Source organism: Clupea harengus, chromosome 17, assembly GCF_900700415.2.
Source record: "Clupea harengus chromosome 17, Ch_v2.0.2, whole genome shotgun sequence".
NCBI lineage: Eukaryota > Metazoa > Chordata > Actinopteri > Clupeiformes > Clupeidae > Clupea > Clupea harengus.
In genome coordinates this window covers 7,060,409-7,088,083 of record NC_045168.1, presented here as the reverse complement: position 1 = coordinate 7,088,083, position 27,675 = coordinate 7,060,409, and the positions used below count along the sequence as shown (strand labels likewise).

The 27,675-nt window shown below is 44.8% G+C and overlaps 1 protein-coding gene across 6 annotated transcripts in view; it reads left to right on the top strand.

Moving 5' to 3' along the window:
* slc12a7b (solute carrier family 12 member 7b) overlaps window positions 1-24,736 on the top strand; it is a 67,924-nt gene extending 43,188 nt beyond the window's left edge. For 3 of the 6 annotated variants that reach the window (XM_031584038.2, XM_031584041.2, XM_031584036.2), the window contains exons 9-26: window positions 743-910; window positions 1,436-1,534; window positions 2,018-2,075; window positions 2,510-2,684; window positions 4,141-4,259; window positions 5,768-5,866; window positions 8,098-8,217; window positions 8,364-8,468; window positions 10,466-10,634; window positions 12,304-12,499; window positions 12,835-13,004; window positions 13,534-13,665; window positions 14,125-14,232; window positions 14,685-14,792; window positions 16,199-16,374; window positions 18,964-18,978; window positions 20,597-20,730; window positions 21,018-24,736. In XM_031584038.2, the coding sequence (XP_031439898.1) occupies window positions 743-910; window positions 1,436-1,534; window positions 2,018-2,075; window positions 2,510-2,684; window positions 4,141-4,259; window positions 5,768-5,866; window positions 8,098-8,217; window positions 8,364-8,468; window positions 10,466-10,634; window positions 12,304-12,499; window positions 12,835-13,004; window positions 13,534-13,665; window positions 14,125-14,232; window positions 14,685-14,792; window positions 16,199-16,374; window positions 18,964-18,978; window positions 20,597-20,730; window positions 21,018-21,109 (2,243 nt within the window). In that variant the 3' untranslated portion in view covers window positions 21,110-24,736. The remainder of the gene's footprint in view (window positions 1-742; window positions 911-1,435; window positions 1,535-2,017; window positions 2,076-2,509; window positions 2,685-4,140; window positions 4,260-5,767; window positions 5,867-8,097; window positions 8,218-8,363; window positions 8,469-10,465; window positions 10,635-12,303; window positions 12,500-12,834; window positions 13,005-13,533; window positions 13,666-14,124; window positions 14,233-14,684; window positions 14,793-16,198; window positions 16,375-18,963; window positions 18,979-20,596; window positions 20,731-21,017) is intronic. The other 3 variants (XM_031584039.2, XM_031584037.2, XM_031584040.2) reach the window with 3 other exon arrangements.
* Window positions 24,737-27,675: the final 2,939 nt, after the last annotated feature.

The window sequence follows — 27,675 nt, the reverse complement described above, 5'->3', positions numbered from 1 at the left end:
GTAATGTTATTACAACCAAGTGGGTTGTCCCTGCAATGTGGTGCATAATAATTTAGAGATATATGTCTGTTCCCATTCTGATGTAAAATGCAGGCTTTGGGCTTGGGTAGCAACCATGAGATGGAGCATTAGCCAAACAAAAGGTCAACTAATCTGAATGAAGGCTCTCTACTGGTCAGTTGATGTAATTTAAGGAAACATGTATTAAAGTAAATAGGGTGTGAGGTGAGCATTTATAAGCCGTGGACTGCTCGAAGGAACAAGTCTGAATTGTCCGAAAAAGGGTTCAAGCACAAGTTAAAAGCCATTTTGTGTACATTTTTGACTGACAGCAGTGATTTGACTCTTGGGGTTGAGGGGGTGGGGTATTTGCATCCTGCAGCCCTTGTAATACGCAAACATGAACTGGCAGGTCTAAGCACACAGGTGTACATTACAAACATTTCACGGCAAATCATGAAAGGCAAGTAATCCACAACATGGATGCCATCTTCATGATAGTGCACACATTCAGTGGCATACTTCGAGTGAGTAATCATGTGTTGTAATGTATTGTACTAATTGTAAACCTAACCCTAATTCTGACTACAAGAGTGATGACTGAACCCTACTCTCCATTTCTCTCACTCTCTTTCGGTTTCCCTCTCCTTCCATCTCCCCTCTCTCTCTCCTACTCTCTCTCTCTCTCTCTCTCTCTCTCTCTCTCTTTCCCTCTGGCTCTCTCTCTCTCTCTCTTCAACAGAGAACATGTGGTCAACTTATGGCCCTGATGGTATGCTTGTGGAGAAGATAAACTTCCCGTCGAAACCGGCCACAAACACGTCTCAGGACATGTATATGCCATACGTGGTCAACGACATCGCCACCTTCTTCACCCTGCTGGTCGGCATCTACTTCCCCTCAGTCACGGGTACGCCATCACATACTCCTAAGTAAATACAAAACATTCACACACACTCACAAACACACACACACACACACACACACACACACACAAACGCCTTCACATAACCCCAACACACACACTTTTGGCTTGTGATGCACTACTTCCAGGTTCCCATATCCACACCAACCAGCTGAAAACAGTGGAAACATGAGATCGTAATTGATTATGTTTAGTTTTAAACATAATGATTTAAACATAGTGATTCAAACATTGTTTATTTTTCTACTGGTGGAATGATTGAAATTGCAAACTAAATTAGTAAAATGTATCCTGTTTGGGAATTATTGGCCTGTCTGGGTTTTCTAACAGTCGTATTTGCATTGAGTCAGACATCAGTGAAGAACTGTTTACTTTCCCTGCTACTGCAGATGTTGAAGTGATTAGTTCTGTGTGAATCCTGAGCCCTTTGTACAGACATCCTCTGTTTTCTCGTAGATGAGATGGATAAGCTGAGATCTTTGTTATCTTGTCTCCCTGCTGTCTCCTCAGGTATCATGGCAGGATCAAACAGGTCAGGTGACCTAAGGGACGCCCAGAAGTCTATTCCCGTAGGAACCATCCTCGCCATAGTAACCACCACCATCATCTGTATCCTTCACACACTGCAACAAGCCTCAAAGTCACATTAGTAAAATGAGGCTCACCACTCAATCATGTTTTTGCTTCTCTTTAACATGTTACTTTTCAAAACAAAATTAAAATTAGTGAATCAAAGTTAGAAATTAAGATTTTTGTAACACATTATCATGGATATTGTTTACTTGAATCCTATAAACATGATGATCATGGAATACTGTAGTTTAGGTGTATTCTTACATCGATTGATACAGGAGCCATATGCCATCTGTATCTTAATGGGAATATTGTAGAAATGAAGAAAAGGGCCTCATTTGTTCATTTGGATAATATGGCACTGTTATTACCTTTTCATTTTATCCATCATGTATTGGGGGTGAATTAGCCTGCGGCTTAGTCATGGTCACAGTCACGGTTGTTGTGAACTGGGCTGCTGTTTGTGCTGCCTCTGGCTCTGCCCCCCGGAGGCTAATTTCCTTAATTGGCGTCATGCAGACCTGACCTGTACGGTGCTGTTTGGAGCCTGCATCGAGGGCACCGTCCTGCGGGACAAGTAAGTGTGTGTGTGTGTGTGTTGTCTCCCACCACAGAAAGCACACAGACATGCATTTATCCACACACACACATGCATTTATCCACACACACACACACACACACACACACACACACAGACACACACACACACACACACACACATGCATTTATCCACACACACACACACGCACACACACACACACACTCACTCACTCACGACGACACACACACACACACGCTCTCACACACACACACACACACACTCTTTCTTACACACACACAGACACACTGATTTCTGCAAATTCATACACATGAGCAGTCATTCACACAGACTCACACACACAGATTTACAAACTTACCTAACAATTTTGCTATGTCCCCTTAATCTAATGATCATAGTCTTACTGAGTTGAACTGTTCTGTCACGTTTGTGTGTGTTTTATCTTGTCGCAGGTTTGGTGATTCGGTTAAAGGAAACCTTGTGATTGGCACGCTTTCCTGGCCGTCACCATGGGTGATTGTGATTGGCTCCTTCTTCTCCTGTTGTGGAGCGGGGCTTCAGAGTCTCACTGGCGCCCCCAGGCTGCTGCAGGCCATTGCGCGTGATGGCATAGTGCCCTTCCTGGAGGTCAGATCCCACTCTCTGTTATTCTGTCACTTCCTGTGGGCATGACCGGTGTTATATGCGATAGACATGACCAGAGTTGAAACTGTGAAGTGAATAGGAAAAATCCAGTCACTCACGCAATTCCTGCTCTGAAAAGTGAGAAGTTCTCATGCGTTTCATAACTCTGCCATTTGCACAGTGTCATTTCAGTGTGTAAGATCAAGGCCTAGCTATGTTAGTGAGCCTTGGGGGTTTAATTTGTGTGTATGACCAGTAACGCTGAAAGCTTTTATGCTTATGCTGCTCTCTCACTTACAGTGGGCAATATTCCACTCTTAGAATACTTCATCAGTTCTAAGCAGTTCTAAGCAGTTCTAAGCACTTACAGTGGGCATTATTCCACTCTTAGAACACTTCATCAGTTATTTAAGCAATATAGTACGAGTGCGAGTGGGGTAGGTAAGGGATATTCCCACGGGTGGTGTTCGGCCGTAGCCACAAGGCCGGAGGCCTTATTTCGCCATTGTTTCTCCGCAACAAAAAAATAGTTCCATTGTCAACGTCTTTTGGAATTATAAGAACTTTGAATTAACGGTTATCGCTTAATTGTATCAACGTGCTATAGAATGTTTCATCACGGAGTGATTTATTATTAGCTGTGAAAAGTCCGAGTTGGGATGTCCTGGGATATTTCAACTCATGGAACGTCTCTCGTCCAATCAGAAACAGCTAAATAATTCAATAGAACCCAATTGTTTTATAAAAGCCGTTATAAGCACTTACAGTGAGAATTATTCCACTCTTAGAATACTTCATCAGTGTTAAGCAGTTCTAAGCACTTACAGTGGGCATTTTTCCGCTCTTAGAATACTTCATCAGTGTTAAGCAGTTCTAAGCACTTACAGTGAGAATTATTCCACTCTTACAATACTTCATCAGTTCTAGGTTCTAAGTATTTTTTTTTAACACATTAAGTGGGATCATGTGTGTTTGGAGATGCATTGATCTGGCTGCTTCATGTTTGCCGTTTTATGTTTACCTAAATGGTTCTTTTGTGCTTTGTGTTTGCCCAAAGGGTTCTTTTGTGATGTATTATGTACTAAGTTCAAAGACAGTGCTATATATGCTTGTTGTAACAGGACAACAGATAACCTTTGGTGTGAGCACAAGACCCCGCTTGTTAGTGTCTAGGGCATGTACCTGTGACCTCAAGTGTGGACAGGTTAAAATAGCACACACAAAATTCACATATGCCCATAGGCATACACTCACATCATACATACATACATACATACATACATACATACATACATACATACATACACACTCATTTTCTCTCCCTCTTTCTCTCTCGCACACACTTTTCTTCATATACATACACAGACATGAGCACACACACACACACACACACACACACACACACACACACACACACACACACAATCATGTGCTAACCTGTGCTGTTTTCTCTCCTCAGGTGTTTGGCCATGGGAAGGCCAATGGTGAACCCACCTGGGCTCTGCTGATGACAGCATTCATCTGTGAGATTGGCATCCTCATCGCCTCACTGGACGCCGTCGCCCCCATCCTCTCCATGTGTGTACCACTCCTCTCTCTCTCTCACTCTCTGTCTCTCTTTGTCCACGTGTCTTCTCTTTCTGTTTTGCCCTCCGCCTCTCCTCTCATTCTTCCTCTCTCTTCCTTTCTCTGTACATCTTGTAGTTTTCCACCCCTCTCTCTTTCTCACTTACTCTCTCTCTCTCTCCTCATTCTAAGACCCTCTCCCTCTCCTCTCCTTCTCAGCCACTGTCTCTCTGTCTTCTTTCTCCTGTTTACACACACACAAACACACACACAAACACACACACACACACACACCAGAAGTTAATTTTGTTTGTGTACAGCATGTGCCATCATCCTCATTCCATCCATCCTTCCTGTTCTCCTTCCCCACTGACTGATCTGTGTTTTATCCTGTTGTTGCACACACACACACACACACTCCACACACACACACACACACGCACTCCACACACACACACACATGCAAACGCACACGGACACACACGCGCACATGCACACACAAACAAACACATTTCCTTTGTGTGGATCGTCCATATCATCCCCTCTTTCTGTTCTGATACTCTATGATAGTCTAGTCTCCTGCTCTTCCCTTTCAGCTTATCTCCCCCTCACCCTGCTCCTATCGGCCTCTATTCAGCTGACTTCCTCCTCTGTGTGGGTTAGATACACACTCCTCTTGTAGCCTCGTCACGCCTGTCCCTCTTCAGTCTCAATGCTGTCTGTGCTCATCCTGTCTGTGCTGTTGTCCTCTCACACTCACGTCCCTCCCTGTCTGTGCTGTTGTCCTCTCACACTAACGTCCCTCCCTGTTTGTGCTGTTGTCCTCTCACATTAATGTCCCTCCCTGTCTGTGCTGTTGTCCTCTCACATTAATGTCCCTCCCTGTCTGTGCTGTTGTCCTCTCACATTAATGTCCCTCCCTGTCTGTGCTGTTGTGTTCTGTGCTCGTCTCCTCTGTGCTAAATACACTGACAGATGGGCTGGTTAAGAATGAGCTGACCTCTCTCTCTCTCTCTCTCTGTCTCTGTGTCTCTCTCTCTCTGTCTGTGTCTGACTCCATCTCTTCCTCCTCACTCTCTCTCCATCTCACTTTCTTTCTATCTGTCTCTCTCTCTCTCTATCTCTGTGTCTCTCTCTCTCTCTGTGTCTGACTCCATCTCTTCCTCCTCACTCTCTCTCCATCTCACTTTCTTTCTATCTGTCTCTCTCTCTCTCTATCTCTGTGTCTCTCTCTCTCTCTGTGTCTGACTCCATCTCTTCCTCCTCACTTTCTCTCCATCTCACTTTCTTTCTTTCTCTCTCTCTCTCTCTCTCTCTCTGTCTGTGTCTCTCTCTATCTCTCTCGATCTCTCTCTCTCTCTCTCTCTCTCTATCTGTTTCTCTCTCTCTGTTTCTGTCTCCATCTCTTCCTCCTCACTTTCTCTCCATCTCACTTTCTTTCTGTCTCTCTGTCTCTCTCTCTCTCTGCCTCCCTCTTTCTCTGTCCCTCGCTCACTCTCGCTCTATTTTCTCTCGCTCAGGTTCTTCTTGATGTGCTACCTGTTTGTGAATCTGGCCTGTGCCCTGCAGACTCTGCTGCGGACACCCAATTGGAGGCCTCGTTTCAAGTTCTACCACTGGTGAGCCTCCCTATATCAAACACACACACACACGCGCGCGCACACACACACACACACACACACACACACACACACACACGCCAGTCTTTAGGAATGTTTCTATCTAAAAGGACTCACAGTATATCGAAGGTATACGTGTTCTACAGTATTCTATTCTTCCTGGTTTGTAACTTGAAATCTAATCCTTGACTGTGATGGTGATGACACTTCACTTTACCAGTTGAGCCAAGAGGTGGAAGGAATGTTCTAGAGACGGAAGATCATTAGGGATAGGGGAATGTAAAGGAAGCATCCCTGACATGTGAGATGTGGGGGAGGAAAACTGGCCTTGTATTTCCAGTCTCCATATTTCCTTGTGTTCTGTATGGTCTGGATCTACTTCCATAGAGATTCATTGTGGTTATGGTGTTGGAGGATTGTCAAGACTGTGTGTGTGTGTGTGTGTGTGTGTGTGTGTGTGTGTGTGTGTGTGCACGTGAGGAGGGGTGGGGTTTGGGATGTTGGGGTTTCATGAACAAGCATCACTGAAATTACTCTGAGAGGGATTGTCTAGTCAGAAATCTGGCAGATTGAGATTGGTCAGACTATAATCCCAGCCAAACCGCAGGCACAGGCAAAATCAGGCGAGCAAAAAACTGGCCATTAATCACGTTTGTTTTCCTTTTTTTCTCAGTCAAATCAATGAATTTGATTTAGTGAAATACATCTATTTCAATGAACTGTTTAACTGTAATGAGTTGCAGTTCACTTTGGACAAAAGCATCTGCCAAATACTTCCACTAATTGTCTCCATGTAGGGATGAAAATAATAATAAATCTCTATAAATAATATAATAGCAATGAAACTGGTTCTCCTGAGAAGCTGTATTTGATGTGAGAGCACACAGCACACTGAGGCCCATAGACATCCACACGTTAGCAGGAGTGTCTGCCTGACCAGTGTGTGTGTGTGTGTGTGTGTGTGTGTGTGTGTGTGTCTGAACACTATGACTCATTGCTTTCCAGAAGTTTCCAGGCTGAATTGGTGTGGTGCATCTCTGTAAAAGAGGATTCTGTAAGAACTCTTGGTTAGACAAATATATAGAAATTTTTCTGAATAAAACTTTGTTGTGATGCCGTGTCTTGACTGACTCAGTGACAACACGTCACAAAAGCCGTGAGGCACACAAGGCCACACTACTGGTATCGGTCTCGCTCTCGCTCTCTCACACACGCATACATACACACACACACACACACACACACACACACACACACACATACATACACGCATACACACACACACACACGCACACACACACACACACACACACACACACACACACACACACAGACACACACCTGCATACACACACACACACGCACGCACACACACTTCAGCCGCAGCTCTCTCTAGCACTGAAGCATTCAGTGTGTGTGTGCGCGCATGGACCACTTAACATGTCACATGCTGTAATTTGAGGGACAGATTAGGCATTCATTCTTACATATTTCTGTGTGTGTGTGTGTGTGTGTGTGTGTGTGTGTGTGTGTGTGTGTGTGTGTGTGTGTGTGTGTGTGTGTGTGTGTGTGTGTGTGTGTGTGTGTGTGTGTGTTTGTGTGTTTGTGTGTGTGTGTGTGTCAGAGAGAGAGAGAGTGTGTATGTGTGTGTATGTTAGACCCCATCAGGCTCCAAATATAACCAGTAATGGCCCAGTAATTCAGGAACAGTGTGGTAATGTTTGCTGTCCTGTTGCACTGCAATGACCTTAAATAGAAACTTCTGCTAAATTATTTGTAGATGCACATTTGTAAGATCACCCGTTTCCTCCAGTGCACGGCTGATAGTGTATCTATGATTGTGTGCCATGAAGTACTAGTAGGACCGTGCTTACGTGGTTTTAAAGAGCAGTAATATCTTAAATAAGCATTAGACTGTTCAAAGAGTTAGACATGCTTTGTTTGAAACGATTAACATTGTCTGAAGAACTCTACTAGCATACACCTGAACTTTCAGCACCATATCAAAGGCATCAGTAGATTCAGTTCCCTCATGTGATTTAAAAAATATACCATTATCTGCTTTTGTTGGATTTACTGTACTAGAAATATATGTACAAACATGCACCAAGTCAGTGATGTCTGTGCAAAAGGTGGAAGACCATTTCCATACACACATTGATTCACACTGTGTTAGATGATATGGGAGATGATGAGTAATGTCCTCTTATCTCCTCTCCTCTCCTCTCCAGGGCCTTGTCTTTCCTGGGCATGAGTCTGTGTCTGGCCCTAATGTTCATCTCCTCCTGGTACTACGCCCTGGTCGCCATGGTGATTGCAGGATGCATCTACAAGTACATTGAATACAGAGGGTAAGTAATGGGATACTAGAACATCCCCAACACCACCCGAGTCATGGTCTGTGTGTGTGTGTGTGTGTGTGTGTGTGTGTGTGTGTGTTTTTCATCTGTGTGTGTATTCAGTGTGTAAATCTCTGGTCCTCTCTCTCCGTCCTCAGTGCGGAGAAAGAGTGGGGTGATGGGATTCGGGGTCTCTCCCTCAATGCTGCTCGCTACGCCCTGATGCGCCTGGAGGAAGCCCCACCACACACCAAGAACTGGAGGTGAGTGCTGTGTGTGTGTGTGTGTGTGTGTGATTCAAGGCCTGCTGTTAGTAGTCTGGATCAGGGCAATACCTCAGTAGCACCACTGCCTCACTTGGCTTAATCCTTTCCAACCAATAGGAGTTTATATGTACAGTATGTGACCATATGTGCAGGACAAAGCAAGGATAGCTAGAAATACTGCACACATACTGTGTGTGTGTGTGAGTGTGTACATGCGTGTGTGTGTGTGTGTGTGTGTGTGTCGCTTTCCATGAAAAGATCTCTCTGCGGATGAGTTTCCAGCAGCTAGTCAATAAACTCAGGATTAAGTGCAATCACACTGGCTTTCAGCAGAACTCGTAAGCAGAGTGGGCGTAAAGCCCATCTGAGTCCCTCCCACTGGGCCTGTGATTGTGTTAGCTGGCCTGTCACCTGCATAATCTGCACAGCTCACTGCTACAGTGTGTGATTCCCCCCGGGCACGCAGCCCTAATCCCACAGGGAATAAATGGGCTGGACTAGCAATCTCTGAGCCGCGCAGAGATAAAACACTCGGGACAAACGCAGCGCTGTCCTCACTGGCCTCGGTCCCCAGGGGCCACTGGCTCGCCTACACAATCACAATCAATATCGTGGCCGTGTAGCCATCTGGACGAGGACTCAAAATCTGAGTGTTTATCCCCTCCTCCTCCTCCTCCTCCTCCTCCTCCTCTTTCCCCCTCTTCCGCCTCCTCCTCCTGTGCGTTTCTGCGCACCTTGTTCCCCCTGGCGCACTAAGCCTCTTTGCCTGGCCACACGCCTGCACCTTGCTCCTCCGATCCGCCATGTCTTTTAATAGAAGACTGATCCTGCCATCCCGTTTGGAAGGGAGTGTGTGTGAGTGTGTGAGTGTGTGAGTGTGTCTCTTGTTAAGTTTGGATACAAACACAGATGAGAGGTGATATACCTTGGCATCCTTTCTCCTGGACCTGCCGTCACCTACTAGGACAATTTGTCAACGTCAAATGCTGGCAAAACTGTCAGACACGTGTCATTTTGATTTATTTATTTTAGACGCGACACAGCATGTCTATTTCCACAGACAAACAGGCCCCTATTACACCACAGCTCTATTTTGAAATATCTCTATTGAGAGTTGTACACAAGGCAACACCACTAGACCTCCCTATGAGGAAGGGAAGAGCTGAGAATAAGGAAAGGGTTTTACACCTAAGAAGGCAACCATGGACCCCATCTGTATACAGTTACCTTAATGAAGGTAAACAGATGTGCTTACCATGTTCAGAAAACATGTCACATTATGTCACATAATGAAACCACCATAGATTCAGAATGCAAAGTAAATATTTTTAAAGTTTTTTTTTTTTTAACTCTGGACTTTGGTCATGTACATTCGTGACTCCGTCAGAAACACTAAGGGCTCATGCTGCTGGTCAAATATTGATGTTCAGGGGACAGTCCCTTGTAACTACCCTTGTGCTTGCACAACCTCTGCATGTAAATATCCCAGTGCACTGTTGGTGGTGTATGGCATGACCAGTGATCACTGCCACTGGTGCGGCCCGCTGTTACCCTTAAACCCTTTGATTCAATTAGCCATAACTCTAATGCTGACTTTTGTTAGAAACTTCCGATCCGCCGTCCATGTTGATAGCTGCGTGCTTACATGCTAATTAAGCAGTGGATCAGTGGTTTTGTGTGTGCTTGTGTATTTGTTAAATTTCTTTTTTAGTTTGCCACACATTTTATCAACTCCAACGTAACTTTCAACTCCTTTAATATGTATATAGCAATTTTACCCGAATCGACTTGAACAGTTTAAAACTCCAGACAGTTTACATAGCTGTCATAAGTACACTAACATTGTAAAAGAGCATTTTTTTATATTCTACTACTTGTAATGTTTGTAATACTTGTCATAAATACACTTTTGTTTAAGTACCCTTCCAGAGATTCAGTGATCCTTGAAGTGATACTACAAATCATCTGCCCTCCCCTCCCCTCCTCTCCTCTAGGCCCCAGCTGTTGGTGCTGCTGAACTTGGACTCGGAGCTGTGTGTAAAGCACCCGCGCCTGCTATCCTTAACGAGCCAGCTCAAGGCTGGCAAGGGCCTCACCATCGTGGGCTCCGTGCTGGAGGGCACCTACCTCACCAAGGAGACGGAGTCCAAGAAGGCAGAGACGGTGAGAGACACAGACCAGGGCGATAGGGTGATACGGCTGAATGTCAGGGATGTTTACGTGACACCAGAGACCAGGGATGGATTGTGTTGAATTTTTAAAGGAAGGTTTTGTTTTATTCTGTTTTTTTATTTTTTTATTACGGGATTGTGTTTCACAAGGAATGTTTAAAAGCAAATAAGAATGTGTTTTCATGAGGAAGGAAAAGGAGAATCATGTTCCACAAATATTTGAAATATTCAAAATGAAATTCAAGAGGAAGGGCCCGTCTGTTTGCACACAAAAAAAAACAATAGTATTAATTATAGTGTGTAGTATTTGTAGCGTGAGTAGATGTTGAATTACTTGTTGGTCTTCTTTGTATGCCGTGTACTGAAAAGGAAAGCCATGTTACCGCCGCCCCCCCCTCCCCCCCTCCCCAGCTGAGGTGCAAGTTGTTTACTCCTGCCATGCCAAGGATGAGGTGCTGTGGCTGCACTTCCCCTTGAGTGACTGTGTCAGGATAAGCTGTCCAAATGCCTGCCAATGTTTCCATTACCGGGCAATTAGCAATGCCACTGGGTTCAGTGTGACGAAACATTGGTAGACACTGCCACCTCCTGGTAGCTAGAGGAACAGCAGCTTGGCAGAAAAGAAGGATTAAGATAATTCCTTACAGACTGCTCTCGCAGGAAATGGCTGTGCATTACCTGAGCACTGAGTGGACAAAAACGTAATAGACATACATACAATATATAAATATATAACAGACACAAATACACCAACATACCCATTTACACGTATAGGTGGTAAACGGTGGTAGTGGTAACGTTATCTACCAGTATCTGCTTAAAGCTGAGATATGTTCATTCTTATCTCTATTAACACAGATAACAGTATTTTCGCAGTTTTTAGATAACATTATTTTCTCTCAGTCTGCCTTCTCAGTCGTGCAGGCAGCATCTCCGTAGAGCTTTGGCACTGTTCTCCGGTTACTTGTAGTGCCTGGGTGTCGCGAGGGGAGTGGGTATCCATGACCTCCTTTGTGATTGGGTGTAAACTGTGTGTGAACAGCTGCTGGAGTGCATCGATGGAAAGTAGTTACACAGACACACACACACACACACACACACACTAACACATGCACACACACACACACACACACACACGCGCGCAGACACACACACACGCGCAGACACACACACACACACAGAGACACAGACACACACACTCAAGCCTTTAAACAGCGTAGAGACAGACGCTGATTACACACAGTGTGATGTATCCACTACTCCAGTAGTCCTGATGCAGCCTTCAGAGTCAGATGTCATAACAGCTTTCAGTTCCTCTAGGTCACCTGGTTCATCAGCGGGACTGGAGTTGTGGAGTAGTAATGGCTCTGATTCGGACCTGCCAACCTTGTGATGATGACAACAGAATGGATTTTACTTGCTGGTTTTATTGCGTGTCACTTTGGATGAAACATTCGCTAGATTATTCACAGCTGGATTGGATGTTTGTTTTTCTCCTCGTCCTGTTAGTTTCCTGTTCCAAAGACATTGTTTAGACCCAAATATTTGTCCCTCTTCTTCGATCTGATTTGTTCTCATTTCCTGTGTGTGTGTGTGTGTGTGTGTGTGTGTGTGTGTGTGTGTGTGTGTGTGTGTGTGTGTGTGTGTGTGTGTGTGTGCAGAACATCAAGTCGTCCATGACTGCTGAGAAGACCAAAGGCTTCTGCCACGTGGTGGTGTCATCCAACCTGCGCGACGGCTTCTCTCACTTCATCCAGTCGGCGGGTCTCGGGGGCATGAAACACAACAGCGTCCTCATGGCCTGGCCCGGCAGCTGGAGGCAGTCCAACGACTCCCAGTGCTGGAAGAACTTCATCGGTGAGCATCACCCACCCACCTAGCTCTGCCCTGGCACTGAGCCACTCAGACCCACCGCTACCATTCCCACATTATCGTGCCACATTATCCCAGAGATGTATGTGTGTGTGTGTGTGGGGAGGTGTGCATAGAGTATATCAGTACACACTGACATAAATAAATATGTAATATAACATGCAATGCACATTTAAGTATTTAGTACATGTTTAATGAATGGGAAACAGGAATGTGATTACAGAGTGGCCAATGTGTGTCCCCAATGAGCTGTGCTGATGCATGCAGAGGTGTAGTACAGTGCAATACGGTCTATAACCGCTCTTTCTCTGTCCAATCAGAAACTGTGAGGGAGACCACAGCGGCCAGTCAAGCATTGCTGGTGGCCAAGAATGTGGACAGCTTCCCGACCAATCAGGAGAGGCTGGGGGAGGGCACCATTGACGTGTGGTGGATCGTCCATGATGGAGGCATGCTGATGCTCCTCCCCTTCCTGCTCCGACAGCACAAGGTAGAACACAGCAGAACCTCCATAGATGGGGAATATGCTACAGAAGTTGTACTGCCCAATGGGCACGCAGAGACAAGGGCATGATTTATTCGGAAGCAATAGCATCATCAATTGAAATCAATGATGTGGCTGTTGGTAAATAAACACATTCGTCATTTTGTTCCTTTTTTAATTTTATCTCCAAGTCTGCAGCGAGTCTGTAATATTAGGACATCAGGGCGTTGTCAATACTTAGTTTAGTAAGATTGGTGCTATACAATCAATGTTGTTGAATTGGCTAGGATGTGTAGTGGAACAAGTCAATTTGCATTGGTTCATGTTTATCTCTTGGCGTCTTTGGTGGCTCCCCCTTTGTCTCTCTCTCTCCCTCTCTTTCTCCCTCTCTCCCTCTCTCCATCTCCTTCTATCCCTCTCTCCCTCTCCCTTTCTCAATCTCCCCCTCCCACCCCCCTCTCTCACTCCCAACCCCCACCACCCCCCCCCCACCCCTCTCTCTCCCTCTCTCTCTCTCTTTCCCTCTCTCTCCCAGGTGTGGCGTAAGTGTAAGATGCGCATCTTCACCGTGGCTCAGATGGATGACAACAGCATCCAGATGAAGAAGGACCTCCAGATGTTCCTCTACCACCTGCGTTTGAATGCTGAGGTTGAGGTGGTGGAGATGGTGAGAACATTCGCTGTTTTACATTTACATTTAGTCATTTAGCAGACGCTTTTGTCCAAAGCGACGTACAAGGGAGAGAACAGTCAAGCTAAGAGCAATAAAAAACCTAATAAATACTACTTTACATAAGAAATAGAAAAACGACCTAGAAAGGAAAAAGAAGTGCCGGAATGTAACTGCTGAAGTGCAAGTTAGGCACTAGTCAAGGTGCCAGTTAGGAAGGGAGGTGCTCTCTGAAGAGTTGGGTCTTCAAAAGCTTCTTGAAGGTAGAGAGGGACGCCCCTGCTTTAGTGTTTAGGAACAGAAATGGGCAAAGATGAAATGCCAGCCAAGATGAATATGTGGGATGAATTTCATTCAAGTAAATTTCAAGCAGTTCTATTGTATTGGCTTGTTTTGTACGTTGCTTTGGCTTAAAACTGAATATTGAATATGTTTTCGTGCGTGTGTGATTAACAGCATGACAGTGACATCTCCGCCTTCACCTATGAGAAGACCATGGTGATGGAACAGCGCACCCAGATGCTCAAGCAGATGCAGCTCTCCAGGACAGAGAGGGAAAGAGAGGTAAGGCCTCAGCTCAACAACGCCCCCCTTCTGTGTGGGGGAGGCATAGCAAGATACTTATCATGGCCTTCTGCCAACAACTCAATTCTGTTAATTTTGCCTGAATCAATTACATAATAATTGCATTTTAGAGAAATGAGAGTTGGTATAATCCGCCTTTTTGTAAAACCGTGATACACACAGTAGGGTGCTGTTACATAAAAGCTTTGATTAATATCTCTGCAATTGTACCATGTTTATCTGTGAAGTAAATGTTAGAAGACAGTTGCACTCTAATGTCACAGCTCTGTAGATGAGACTTCATCGACTCATTGTAATTAACTAAAGAGGGCCCAGAATTGTACCCTGCAGCACTTTAGCACATTTACAGTCGCATGACATATGGCCACCTGTTCTATCTCGCCACCACTCCCTCTACCTGGGGTCCTTGCTGGGCCGTTCCCCCGACCCAGATTCAGAGCATCACGGATGAGTCGCGTAGCTCCATCCGCAGGAAGAACCAAATCGGGGCTAGCGAACCCGGCACGAGCCGGCAGACGGAGGACAACCAAGAGGACGAGGTAGCCCCTCCTCCATGTGACTGACCGTCCACCCAGACCGCCCAACCAACTCCCCCCACCCCCACCCCAACCCCCCCCAAACATCAAATCACCTCCATTACCAATGACACCCCTCTCCCAGTGACCCGCAGCACACACACTTACACAGCCATGGCTCCCGAAGGACCAAAATAATGATGCTGATGGTTCTGTTTTTTATGTCCATCTGCATACAATAGGATGCTGGCAATCCTGGCTTCCGATTGTGCACCAGTGATGCATATTTCGAGTGTTGCATTGACATCCAAAATAAATATCCAAACTCAGTATGGCATCAGCTGTTCTAGATTGGTTGACTATCAGACCTAGGGATGCAGCAGGTCAAATCCACTGTGAAATCACTCCTGACGTTTTGTCTGTATTGAGTGAAAAGGTCCCTTCGGAGTGACGGCATCTCTAACGTTCAGTGATAAAGATGCCGTCCTGCCGGCAGTCCCACTGGCTTTGTAACTGTCCCGGTGTCCTGCACGCGTCCCCTCCCTCCGCATGCATCACCTCCAGTGGACGGTGATGTCACTTCCTCCCTTTTCATCGTGATTGTGCCTACCTCTTCCCTTTTTCCCTTTCCTCCTCCCAGCCCAGCCCATGTGCAAGGGGCCCACTGTGAACGTATCACCCTGACTAGCTTTTAGTTTGGATCACCATTGTTATGTTAGTGTCGCCATCTTTGGTTCATGTACTTTGACACATGTAGTGGTCTCTTTGCATGTCACTGATCACCTTAACATATCTTACCGTAGAAGTTGCATTATTTTTGTTGTTTTTGTTGTTGTTGTTGTTTTAATTATACATTTATGTGCATGGTTTATATTACGTTGTGTTGAGATGATCATCTGACAAGACCTTCCATTCATATTGGATGCATGAGTACTTATAATGTTATACTTATAATAACTCCATTTTGAACTCCACTCTTCATTTAAGTTATTTACCCTGTGTTTTTATTTTACATGTTTTTCTTTATGTTAGTTGAAACATAAAAATGAAAATAAGTTAAATTTTTTTTTAAAAAGTGTTGGTTGTAGATACAGAAAGTACAGATAGAATTTTTTTTTTTTTTAAACTATTATTTATCCTGATAGAATTTTTTATTAATAATGTAACTACTATTTACTTTTAACAAAGGAATTGGTCAGTGTATTAATCTGAGATCACTTTGTTATATAAGTCTGACTCTAATATGGACTCAAAACAGACACAGCCAGCCTTTATGTAACTTTGTATTCATCAGTCATTAGCGGTTTCCAAGGTAACTTAACAGATGGCCTCGATCGAGATCGAGTTATCGTGATCGAGTGATCGACTGATCGACTGATCGAGTGATTGTGATCGAGTGTTGACACAAGTTTACTGCCACTCGTCTCCAGGCCCAGCTCATTCACGACCGGAACACCGCCTCTCACGCAGCCATGAATGACAAGGCTGACGCCACGCCCGACCGGGTCCACATGACCTGGACCAAGGAAAAGTTCTTCACCGAACGCAACAGGAACCGCGAGGCCAACGCCAACATAGCCGTACGCGACCTCTTCAACATGAAGCCGTAAGTACAGCCAGACACACAGAGACTTCATACACACACACATATACACGGTGTATTCAGATACAATCCTGATTCACTGTGTATCTGTTCAAACCAATGTATTTTTGTATTTGCAAGCAAACAAGCAAACCTTTGATTTCAGCAGTTTCATTAAAGAGGATCAAATTAATTAGGGATGCAAATTCAGGAGCATGCTGATGTTTGGGCAGTATACAAGCCCAATCCTTGGAGCAGTAAACCTGAAAACTGAATTGACCTGAGTCACATACAGAAATACTGGAAACTTGTATCACAATGACCAATGTTACCGTAATAGTACTAACTGTATGCCACATCCTACAACATGGTTTATTAACATGGGCACAATACACCAAGTGAACACCCAATGCACCACAACACCACAATACCAAAGCTATTCCACATTCCAGGTCTGACTGAGAGTCTGATTGATCCAGCCCCCTTTGCATTAGTTTGAGTAAAACATGACTGAGTGTAAGCTAATATGTGTAGAGGTCTCAAACACACACACACACACACACACACACACACAAACACACACACACATCCGACCGAGTGTGTCGACAAGCATGCAGACGCCCCATCTAGACTAATGGTCATGTTGGCACCATGTCTTCCATGTCTCCATGTGTGTTCATGCGCACAGAGCCCCTCCAGGCCCCCTCAGATGGCTGTCCCTCTCTGTGGGGCCTCCTGACTCGGGCCTCTGGCAGGGCCAAAGATTAGAGAGCAGCGCTCTGCAGTCTTTGGTCAGGGCCAGGTCTGTTTTAGAGTCATGAGCTGTTATGTGCAGGTAGTGGCAGTCCACTGAAATGTGTTGCGAATCCGCTGAAGGTCCACTGAAAGAAAGGGAGAAGCCAAAATGATGTCACTGCCCAAAAGAATAAAGCTATTCACACTTAAATTCACATTCAGTACTGCTGTAAATCAGGGTTTCCGCTAGGACTTTTTCTTGCCAGTCTGGTGTCTGGAAAGAATTAATTTTACCGGACAAATTACCGGTCACGTTTCAGTTTATGTTTCAAATGTAAATATAATGTTCATCTAGGTTTACGAAAGAATGACAATGAACAGTATTGATTGAGCAAAACCTCAGCATTAGCCGCTAAAATGTAGGCTTTTACGAAACATCTGTGACCTGTAACAACACATTTTTTCTAAAGGCTTACATGGCATGGAATGCAGCCTGTAGCCTGCCTGGTAACATTTAATGTTCTCCTTTTTCTCATTGCGGTTAAGTCCTACGCTGCCGACTTGAAATCGAACGTGTCTGTAAGCCGTGTCACTCTCTCCTCCTGCAGACAACTTTTCAGCGCCATCTTAATTTGATTATGCAGAGTGAAGCCTCTCTCTGCTGGCATGCTTGACACGGGCAGAACACAGGCAGTTTTGGCCAGTGTGGCCCAGTCGGGGTGCAGCTCACTGAACTCATAAATAAGCACTTCGCAAGCTGTTGCAAAAGTTAAACCCTTAAAACTGTGAAGTGCCGTCATCACTGCCACTACATCTTGTTGTGCGCACTTGGCATCAATGAGAGGTGCAGCTTCTGATTCAATCATCACCTCAGGGGAAGGCGCACCCTTTTTGGGGAAAGAAGTGCTGTTAATAGGCTGTTTCACTTCGTAAGTTACAATTACATGTTGTATGAGCATTATTGCTGGACATTTTGACCGGCAAGTTTTTAATTTATCATTTTTTTTATACATTTTACCAGGCAAAAAAACGCTAATTACCGGTTAACGGAAACCCTGCAATCAATGTGTATGGACACTTAATCAGCTGCAGAACCTGATTGTATGCCTACATTTGACGGTCATGAGGCTGTTGATGAGGCTGCATATACAGTGTTATTATAAATGTTTAATCTGAGATGCCTTGTACAATGAGCCATGTAAGTTAAATAAATAAATGTAATTATACTGTGCACAGGCGTGTTAGAAGGTAGAGGAGCCTGTGTAACTAGAAGTCTTTGCACAAAGCAGTGCCGTGTCCTCTGCCAAGGCCCATAGAAGGATGTTTCTCTGCTCTAATTTTGGCTTCTCTTCCTCCTCTCAGTGAACTATGGGAGATGTAGTCCCACTGAGTAGCTCATACTCTCTGCATTTCTGCGGCCAAAAGTGGATATGTGTGTTCCAAAAGTGTGGGCTTATTTCTGTCAAATTCACAGCACTGGCTGCTGGGGGGGGGGGGGGGTACGGCACCTTCTCCTAGGCACGTCTCTGAGTTCGAGAAATACACAACTTCATCAGGTGTATGTGTGTGTGTTTGTGTGTGTGTGTCCATGTGTGTTGGCATCCTCCAAAACATCACCCAGCTCACAACGGGCAGCTGTGTCTCTATCCAGCTGCTTTGCCAGTGAATGGCTTTGAAGTGATGTTTTAAAGCTGGAGAGACGTTTTGTTTTCTCAATGCCAACACACATCAGGCACCTCTGGAAAGGAAGGGAAGGGAAGGGAAGCCTGCCTTTGGTCGGAGGGTTGTGTTGATTGGCATGTGGTTGTGTGTTTTTTTTTTGCAAATCCGACGTCTAAGCCTGTCTTCTGTTGTTCTGTCCCGTTTTCCTCCTTCTAGAGAGTGGGAGAGTCTGTAAGTCGACATTTCTATTTGCCCCAAAGCTGTGTGTGTGCGTGTGTGTGCGTGGGTTTGTATTTATCATATGTATTTGTCCTAGTAGTCCCGTCCTATCGTGAGTGTGTGTGTGTGTGTGTATAAGTGTGTGTGTGCGCGTCTGCATACGTGTGCTTGTGTGCATGTCTGTCCCATGCTTCCCATTGCTTTCATCCATGGCCGTGTGTCCTGTGGCCCAGCAAGTGCATCCGTGTAATTCCATTTGCATGTGTCAGTGCAGTGCAGTGTCCCACCTGGCTTTAGCATGTGTGGCCAAACCTTGCACTGTCTAGATCCACTCTGTATCATCAGCTCAAGCATCACTCCGTTCTTCCATGTTCAGTAGGAAAATCACATTGAAATTCACAGATTTGTTGGAAATGTACCACAAAACATATTTCTGATTGAGTGATTACTAGTGATTTATTTTATTTGAATCCTCTCTCATCTACCTCTCACCTGAGAGAATGTTAGTAAATGGGGCCTTTCACCGCAGGGCAGAGATGGACAGTGCAAGTGACTGGCGTGAGTTTGTGATGCTGCTGGTCTTGCCGAGGCTTTGTGCATTTCATGAGCTGCATATGGAAGGCTGGGCCCACTAACCCTGAACACACATCACACGGTCCTCCTCCATTTGCTTGACCCCTCCTCATACAGCCACCCGATTGGACAGGAGAGCTGTCACCGGGGGCAACAAACTGTGTTGACATGATCAGCAGAACAGGATGCCATCTAAGTGTGTTTTGTGATTTTCTGCAGCTATTTTATTGCGAGCAGCCTATGACTCCCTGTGACCCTTATTAAGACTAAAACATCCACCAGGTCAGAGGGCATCTGACCTCGTCACGGATCTGGCCCTGTTCTGGCTCAAATCCAGACAGCCATTCTGTGCAAAAACTATCAGTGTAACTTCAGCTGAGCTATCCTGCTTTATGTGCTGACATGCAAGCTGCTTAAGAATATGTTTTAATTCATATTTTAATATTCATGTATTTATAAATGCCACACTAAATGAATGTATCTTAGTTATTATGTAATGTTCTCTATTGAGATTGGTTTAAGTGCAACTCTCTGCTATTAAGGTAAGACCTTTTAATAGCCATTTTCATTTGCATCTGAATCAACAGTGCTGGTTGAGGTTGTATTTCTGAACATCTAAGATGACCACAAGTATGGCCAGACTCAAGCAAAAGCCAAAGTAATGACAGAGAAGGACAACAGGTGTCAGAGTGGCTTTGTGGGTCCAAGATCCAAAGCCCTTATCAAAGTCATTGATTTGTTAGATTTCAGATGAAGAGGCCAATTTAGAAGAAATTCTAAACAAACAAAAACTATTTTAAGTTAAATTGGCCAAAAGTCTCCTGAACCCAGGAAGCTATTGGCACCATGGCAACCATTTGGAGCACAGGGCCACCTGGCCGGGTGGGAGTGGCCATACCCAGCCCATCCTCTGACCCCTCCCCCACACCTCTGCCACTGCATTGATTGGCTCTGGTTGTGCCTCCCATCCAATGAGATTGCTCCTGTGTGTGGAGTTCAGAGAGCAGGAGGTCATGCCCTCTCCCTCCCTCCCCCCTCCCCCCTCTCTGTATTGCAGGAACCAGTCAAACGTGCGGCGCATGCACACGGCGGTGAAGCTGAACGGGGTGGTGGTGAACAAGTCGCAGGGGGCGCACCTGGTGCTCCTCAACATGCCGGGCCCGCCCAGGAACCGGGGTGGAGATGAGAACTGTATCCTTTAGCACCTCATTTTGTTTATCTGAAGGGTTTTTGTTTGTTTGTTTGTGATTTTTTTTTTTTTTATTGTTTTCACGCATTTCAATGCAATAACAGCACAGATGTTCAAATCATGGGAAGACATTGTATAATGTAAAAAATTGCAGTAGTGGTTCACAAATATTGCAATCCTGATTTGTTACGTTCTGATTAGCCAGTTAGGATGATGTGGCTCCCTTTTCTCTGATTGGCTTGTTTAGATCATCTGACCCTTGTGTTCCTTCCTTGACTGCTGTGCTTAGACATGGAATTTCTGGAGGTTTTGCTGGAGGGTCTCAACCGGGTCCTCTTGGTGCGGGGCGGCGGCCGCGAGGTCATCACCATCTACTCTTAAAGACTGCGTTGCCGTGGGTAACAGCCATCAGCCCCCCTCTCCTGCCATGCCTCGACAGTTTCCGGAAAAATCCATTTAGGGCAGGGGGCTTTTAGCAGTGGCATTACAACTGGCGGTGTTTCTTTCAAGGGTGGGGTGCCCCTTTTGGCGACCCTGCCATGGGGCGTGCCACCTGTCGGAGAAGCGACGGCAGGCGTGGCGAGAGTGACCCCCCCCACCTTCAGCTGAGGGCCAGAGCTGAATACTACCATTTTTATGTTGCCACGGCAACAGACTGTCTTTGCCCACCCCCCGTGTTGTCGTGCTTGGGTTTGTCAGTCTCCCTAGTGTGTGTGTGTGTGTGTGTGCGCACAATGCATCCTCTTTGTGTATTTTAATCTGTAATAGCAAATGTACATTAAGCAGACCATGGCAGTGTATGTAAGACACATAATCTCATGTTGCTCTTATTGTTTCTTTTGGTTGTATCTCTCTTTTGGGGGGTGGGGGGGTCCAGGTTTGGGGTGGGGGGGTAATTATGAAGGAAGAGACGCACATTTCCATACAGTTTGGCTGCTCTCTCTCCCTGACCAGAGACATTTAACTAGCCTATGAAGACGCTTTTAATCTATACTGTTCCTATTCCTCAAAGGATTAGGGTATGAAGAGAGTGATCTTGACATTTCTCCAGACACTCGAGGTGCTATACCTTCAGAGCTGGCATATATGTTTGTTTTTTGAAGGGGGTCAGGGGGGGAGTTTAACCTTTCTATATGACCCAGATTATGCCCATTGTCCGTTCCACAATACCTTCTGTTTTTGCAAGTCAGACAGAGGTCATCTTTTAAGTCCCATATTCTCACAAAACTGTATGTCATATGAAGGGATTGTATTCTTTTTTTTGTTGTGGGCCGGGGGGGGGCATGCTAATGTCGCCTCAGTTTTTTGGCTGTGTGTGTCTAAGGGATTGGCCCAATGCGTAAGTGTGGGATCAGAATGTGCAATAGTTGTTCCTATGTGAAGTGACAAAAATATCTTTTCACACAGTACAGTATATCTCTTGAACGGGTCCGGGTGGGCCTTTCCAAGCAACAGCTGATTCTGGACCAGATCCGGTTTAGGTCTGGCCCACATTAGGTCAGATTAGTCAGTTTGGGTTGGTCATCAGCTCTGGCTGGACGGGGCGCCTGAGGGTCTGCGGAGAGTCAAACGAGTAACCATTGCATTGGGAGCATAGCCATAGGGAAACCCCTCATGAAGGGGAGTCTTCATTTCAGTCTTTACTGGCCACTGCTGCCACCATATTTACACGGCGCTATTGTGCTGCTTCAGAAACAGTTGTGTACCAAAGCCTAGACGCAAATCTCAGTGTTGCTGTTATCGTGACTAGTCGTCATGGTGAGGCTGGGTTGTGAGTGTGGGTGGGTGAGCGAGCGAGCGGGAGACATGGGAGTGGATTGAAACGACTACCCTCACATATCTACCGAAGCAGCCACCTCCTGGAGGAAGAGGAGAAAGTAGTTGAAATAAAGACCTACAGTACATATGATTATTGTATATCAGTAGACTGAGGTTGGTGATGATGCACTATTTCTGTGTCTTTGCACACCAGGTCAAAATGTTGTTATTGTCATCGTCGTTGTCGTCGTTGTTCTTTTAAGTAGAATAGCCATTTTGATTCAAAAGGCTCCACACAACAGGGTTTGTTGTTTTATTTTTTCGACTTTTTTTTTAAAACTATGAAATCTTTTTAAGTTTTGGCTTTATCACTCAGACGTTGACTGGAATCAGTAGGAAGCAGTTCATCATCACAGTACTCAACAGCAAATACTCATGATCTCATGTGCAGTGAGTTGTAGTTACATTGTGTCTTGTGATTTGAATTTAGTCCAGCTGATCATTTTTAAGATCTTTTGTTTTTCTTCTTCTTCTCTAGGTTACTGAGGAAGCCGTTGTTTCAGTGTAGCTCATACTTTTATCCAGCACTGTTATGTTGTGAAATTGTAAAATGTTACATATTTTTTAGCAAAATATTCGATGTTCTGACATTGTATCATAGGAGAAAATGTGCCAAACGTTTCAAGTAAGGAAGAACTGGAAGCATTTGCTCTTTATGTTCCTCCCGTTGGCTAACACAAGCAATGGGACGGCTCCTCTAGCACCATCTGACCAATGGGACGGCTCCTGTAGCCCCATCTCACCAGTGTGGAATCGACCAATAAAACACAGCATTTTTTTTAAAGTGTCAGTCAGAGGGATCAAGTCTTTTGACACCATCACTATGAGTAGGAAGCGCAACATTAAGAAGAGAATCTATGGAGATGAAAGATGCAGTAGTTTATTCACTGAGGCTATGGTGCTGAATTGAAAAAGTGGCTGCGCTGCAATGATAAGAAGTTGGCCCAAGGTGTCAGTTCACATCAGCTGTAGCTACCCCTCATCCCTGCAGGGGGCGTAGTTGTGCATTGCACAGCATAGCACACAACACACTTGTGCATAAACGGTGTGACCTTCCTGAAATTCTCAAATTAAAGCTGTACATTGTTCAGAATATTTCTCTGGTACCTTTCTGCTAGCTCTGCAATTATTCATTACCAAAGCACTGTGTAATTTTGTTTGTTTGTTTTTCGACAGTACTTTGTGGTGGTGTACCTTAGAGCTGACCAGCAATGTATGTGTTTATTTTTCCCGCACTATACTCATTTACTTTGCAGTTTTTTATAGCCTCTTCAAGTCATAACATCATATTCTTGACTATCGATATGTGCTCCGTCTCTAGGACAGACGGGCGTCTATTTTATTTCTTAAGGGGTTGGTGAGGTACAATTGTGACCATTTTTCTTCTCTCTCTCTCTCTCTCACTCTCTCTTCTAATCTACTGGCTATTTTCAGTAAGTCCTGCTTTTGGACCTGCTAGAAGGGCAGGAGAAGGCTAGCTCTGAAAGAGGAAGTAGTTTAAAATGACAGCGGATAGCGTTCTCCGCTCAAACGTGGGCATGTGTCTGCCACTGTATGAAGCGGGAGTATGCAAACCTAAACAGATAGCTATGATGATAAGAGCTAGGTGGGTAGAGGGATTAAGCTTAATCACAGGGAGATGAGCACATCGACATAGACCCTCTCAGAAGCACATAGCAGAGACACAGGCATAGGTAATTGCATATGAATGAGAATGTAATCTACCTCAAGGAGGTCTTACTAGAGGTCAACACCTGTGCAATCATTCTCCCAGTTGTTTGGGCGTGTGTGTGTGTGTGTGTACACAAAGTGTGTATTGTCTTTCATTTCCCCAATCCTCTATTCTGAGGAATGGCCTGTGTGTGTGCGTGTGCGTGTGCGTGTGCGTGTGCGTGTGTGTGTGTGTGTGTGTGTGTGTGTGTGTGTGTGTGTGTGTGTGTGTGTGTGTGTGTGTAAGCGCGTGTGCATACATGCAAATGTGTATGCATTACTGGCCTATACATCATTAAGAGGTCAGCTGTGTGTGTGTGTGTGTGTCTGTGTGCATGCATTTGAGCTGTTATGCTTTCTAGATAGACTGTCATAACAAAGACCTGTGAGATGTTAAATGTGGGTGCAAACATAGTGGAGCTTAGCCCTTTAAATTAAATTTGTGCCTCTTAAGTAATTTAAATAAAGTGCTGGAACATATCACATTGGCTGTCTCTCATGCTTTGCTTTGTGTTTATGATGGTTCCGGCATACCAGGGGAGTGAATTCATATGCATTAACTCAACCACTACTCATTCGGATGAAAGGTCAAAGCAAATGTGATTTTATTCTGTTTTCTCTCTAGTTGGACTTTTTCACCATTACCATCACAGAGATCAATGAATGGGGTTGATAAGGTCTGTTGCACTGATCAATAAACTGATTAAGCGGAGGGCCCCTGATGCCATCTCCTTGATGAACTCCAGAGGCTGGGATCCATAAAGATGGCGGCCCACGAGGGCGCCTCACTCTGCCGCTGCCATCTGAGCGTGTATGGTCAGAGCAGCGAGGTCATAAATACAGAAAATCCTCTTAGCCATAGATAAGCTCAGGGCTTTCAAGCGCACAGGAAGTGATTGGCAGGTGACACTGTAATTTATAGATTGAGTGACGTCGCACAACAAGCTCTCTCTCTCTCCCCTCCCTGGAAGTGACCTTGTTGCTGACCAGGACGGTCACAGAGGTCAAAGGCTATGACAAATGAGGAGCCCGTGAGACGCAGAGGGCCTTGTGCCTTCTGTAAGACCGTTACTGGGGCTTATCATACAGTTATACTGGGTCACATCAGTTGTATTTGCAGTTTAGTCAATAAAACAAATAATTCAGTGTGCTTGGTATTAAAAAAAGGTAACGCTGATTATCTTTGGGTCAATATGACCTGAAATAACCTTTGATGTAGAACAAGCATGAGATGCTATATCTCTCTCAGTGTGTGATAAACTAGTGTGCCCTTTTCCTCATACTCAACATTACCGGCTAGAATGTCCAGATAAAGAAAAAATCTTTCTATTTCTTTATGCATCTTTATTATATTAGCATGTTAAGTTCTTGCCATCACATTTCTAATGATGAGAGAAGACTGCATTATAACTCATTTTTTGACAATTTAGAGATATTATGAGAGGATCATTGGATGCTCGGCTAATCAGTTGTTTGAAGAGGTGGGAAAATAGCTAACTTTGCTGAGATAAAAACTTAGGGGCACTTGTTGATGCAGGGATAAGCAGAATCAAACCACTATGATGTAGCTGTTCTGGACTAGTATCACATTTGACACATTCCCACGATCACGAATTGGGTGCCATTTGCCTACAATGGATGTGCGTTATTTACCCATAAATGCACACCCCATTGTGCATTATTCCTCACATAATCTACTTCATCTGGTGTGAAGGTGTATATTCTTCCAAAATGTCAAGAACAAACCCACCGTCCTTTCTCAAACCCCTTCTACAAACTTCCTTTCTGTATAATTCCTTCAACGGGCCGTCGCTCTGCCCTGTTTATCTATATCTAAGTGGATGTTAAAGAACCTCTTTAAAAACAATATTGGTGCTATTTTTGGGGGACAACATTTCCCTCTCATTTGTAATGCATGTGCCCTTCTGGAGAGACGGAATCAGCTGACTGCAAACCTATTTGGTTGAATTCTAGTAATTGTAATTGTAACAAAAACTGCAAAACTGTAAAGCTGCACATATAGTTATAAGAAAAATAGAGTTGAATCCTGGGTGATAATGCCCCTAAGAGTTATAATTGTTACTTTTTCTTAGGACAATAGGAGGCTTAAGTAATAACAGGAGAAATCATGATGCATTTCAGATTAGATTAGATTAGATTCAACTCTATTGGCATTGGGCAAAGTACAGTTACAAAGCCAGTGAAATGCAGTTAGCATCTTACCAGAAGTGCAAAAGGATAGTATAAGAGTGTATATACTGTAAGTAAGCACTACAGCATAAGTGATGCTATACCTTACAGTGTGTACATTCTTATTAACAGTGAAGAGCAACATACGGATGATTATATAGAAAGGTGAAGTGGACAGAGTTGGATTTAACGGTTGTATATTGTACAGTATAGTTAAAATATGTACAATTTGTTTGTATGTACAATATAAATAATAGTAATGTGAACAATGTGAGAGGTTCAGCCCGTGCAAGAATGAGCAGTGCAGACATAAAGTACTGAGACTGCAGTAATGAGTGCAGCAGCGTTTGGGCTGTGGTGTGGAGCTCAGCAGGGCGGCCGCCTCAGGGGAGAAGCTCGTCCTGAGCCTGCTGGTGCGGGAGCAACAAGGGGCGATTAATGGCAGGCGAGTGATTAATATGTCAAATACTCTGTGCATAACACTGAGCAACACATGTTAAGGAGAAAACAGGACATTTTATCAATGGCACTGCAATGGTAGCTACATATTTTAGTGTGCATGTATTCAATAGGTCCATGGTAAATCTCACTCACTCATTTTCGTGGACTTTCCACAGATACACAAAATCAAGAGAACTTTTCTACTGTGGCTATGACCTGCACAGAGCACCACATTTATACATGGAGATGTGGTAGTACTCCTGCTTAACAAAGTCATTTTATTTTCATCTCTCTCCACACACACACGCACATGCCTGCAGTGTGTCTCTGTGGTCCAGACGCTGTTCCCAGACATGTCGGTCACATGCTGGTCACACGTCCCCGAATCACGTCGCAAGCTCCAGCAGCTGAGATGCCGCAGCGTGACAATCTGATTCAATTAGGCTCCGCTCAGCCACCACACACACACACACACACACACACTCACACACACGCACATGCACACACTCACACACACACACACACACACACACACTGAGGGGACAGTGATAGCCAGCCCAGCCCAGCCCAATCAGCAGGCTGGAGGTGAAATGAGGAGTCACACTCATCCAGAGGTTAAGTGTGTTATCTAACAGGCATGCAGTGTACAGGTTAACAGTCTGTTATTTCTGTGGGCTGTGAGTGAAGATGGTCAGTAGAGAGAGAGAGATTTTGCAGTGAAGTGGTGAAACACTCAAATGAATCAGTCATTGGCCCACACTGTCCACCACTCCACCTCCCTGTCTACG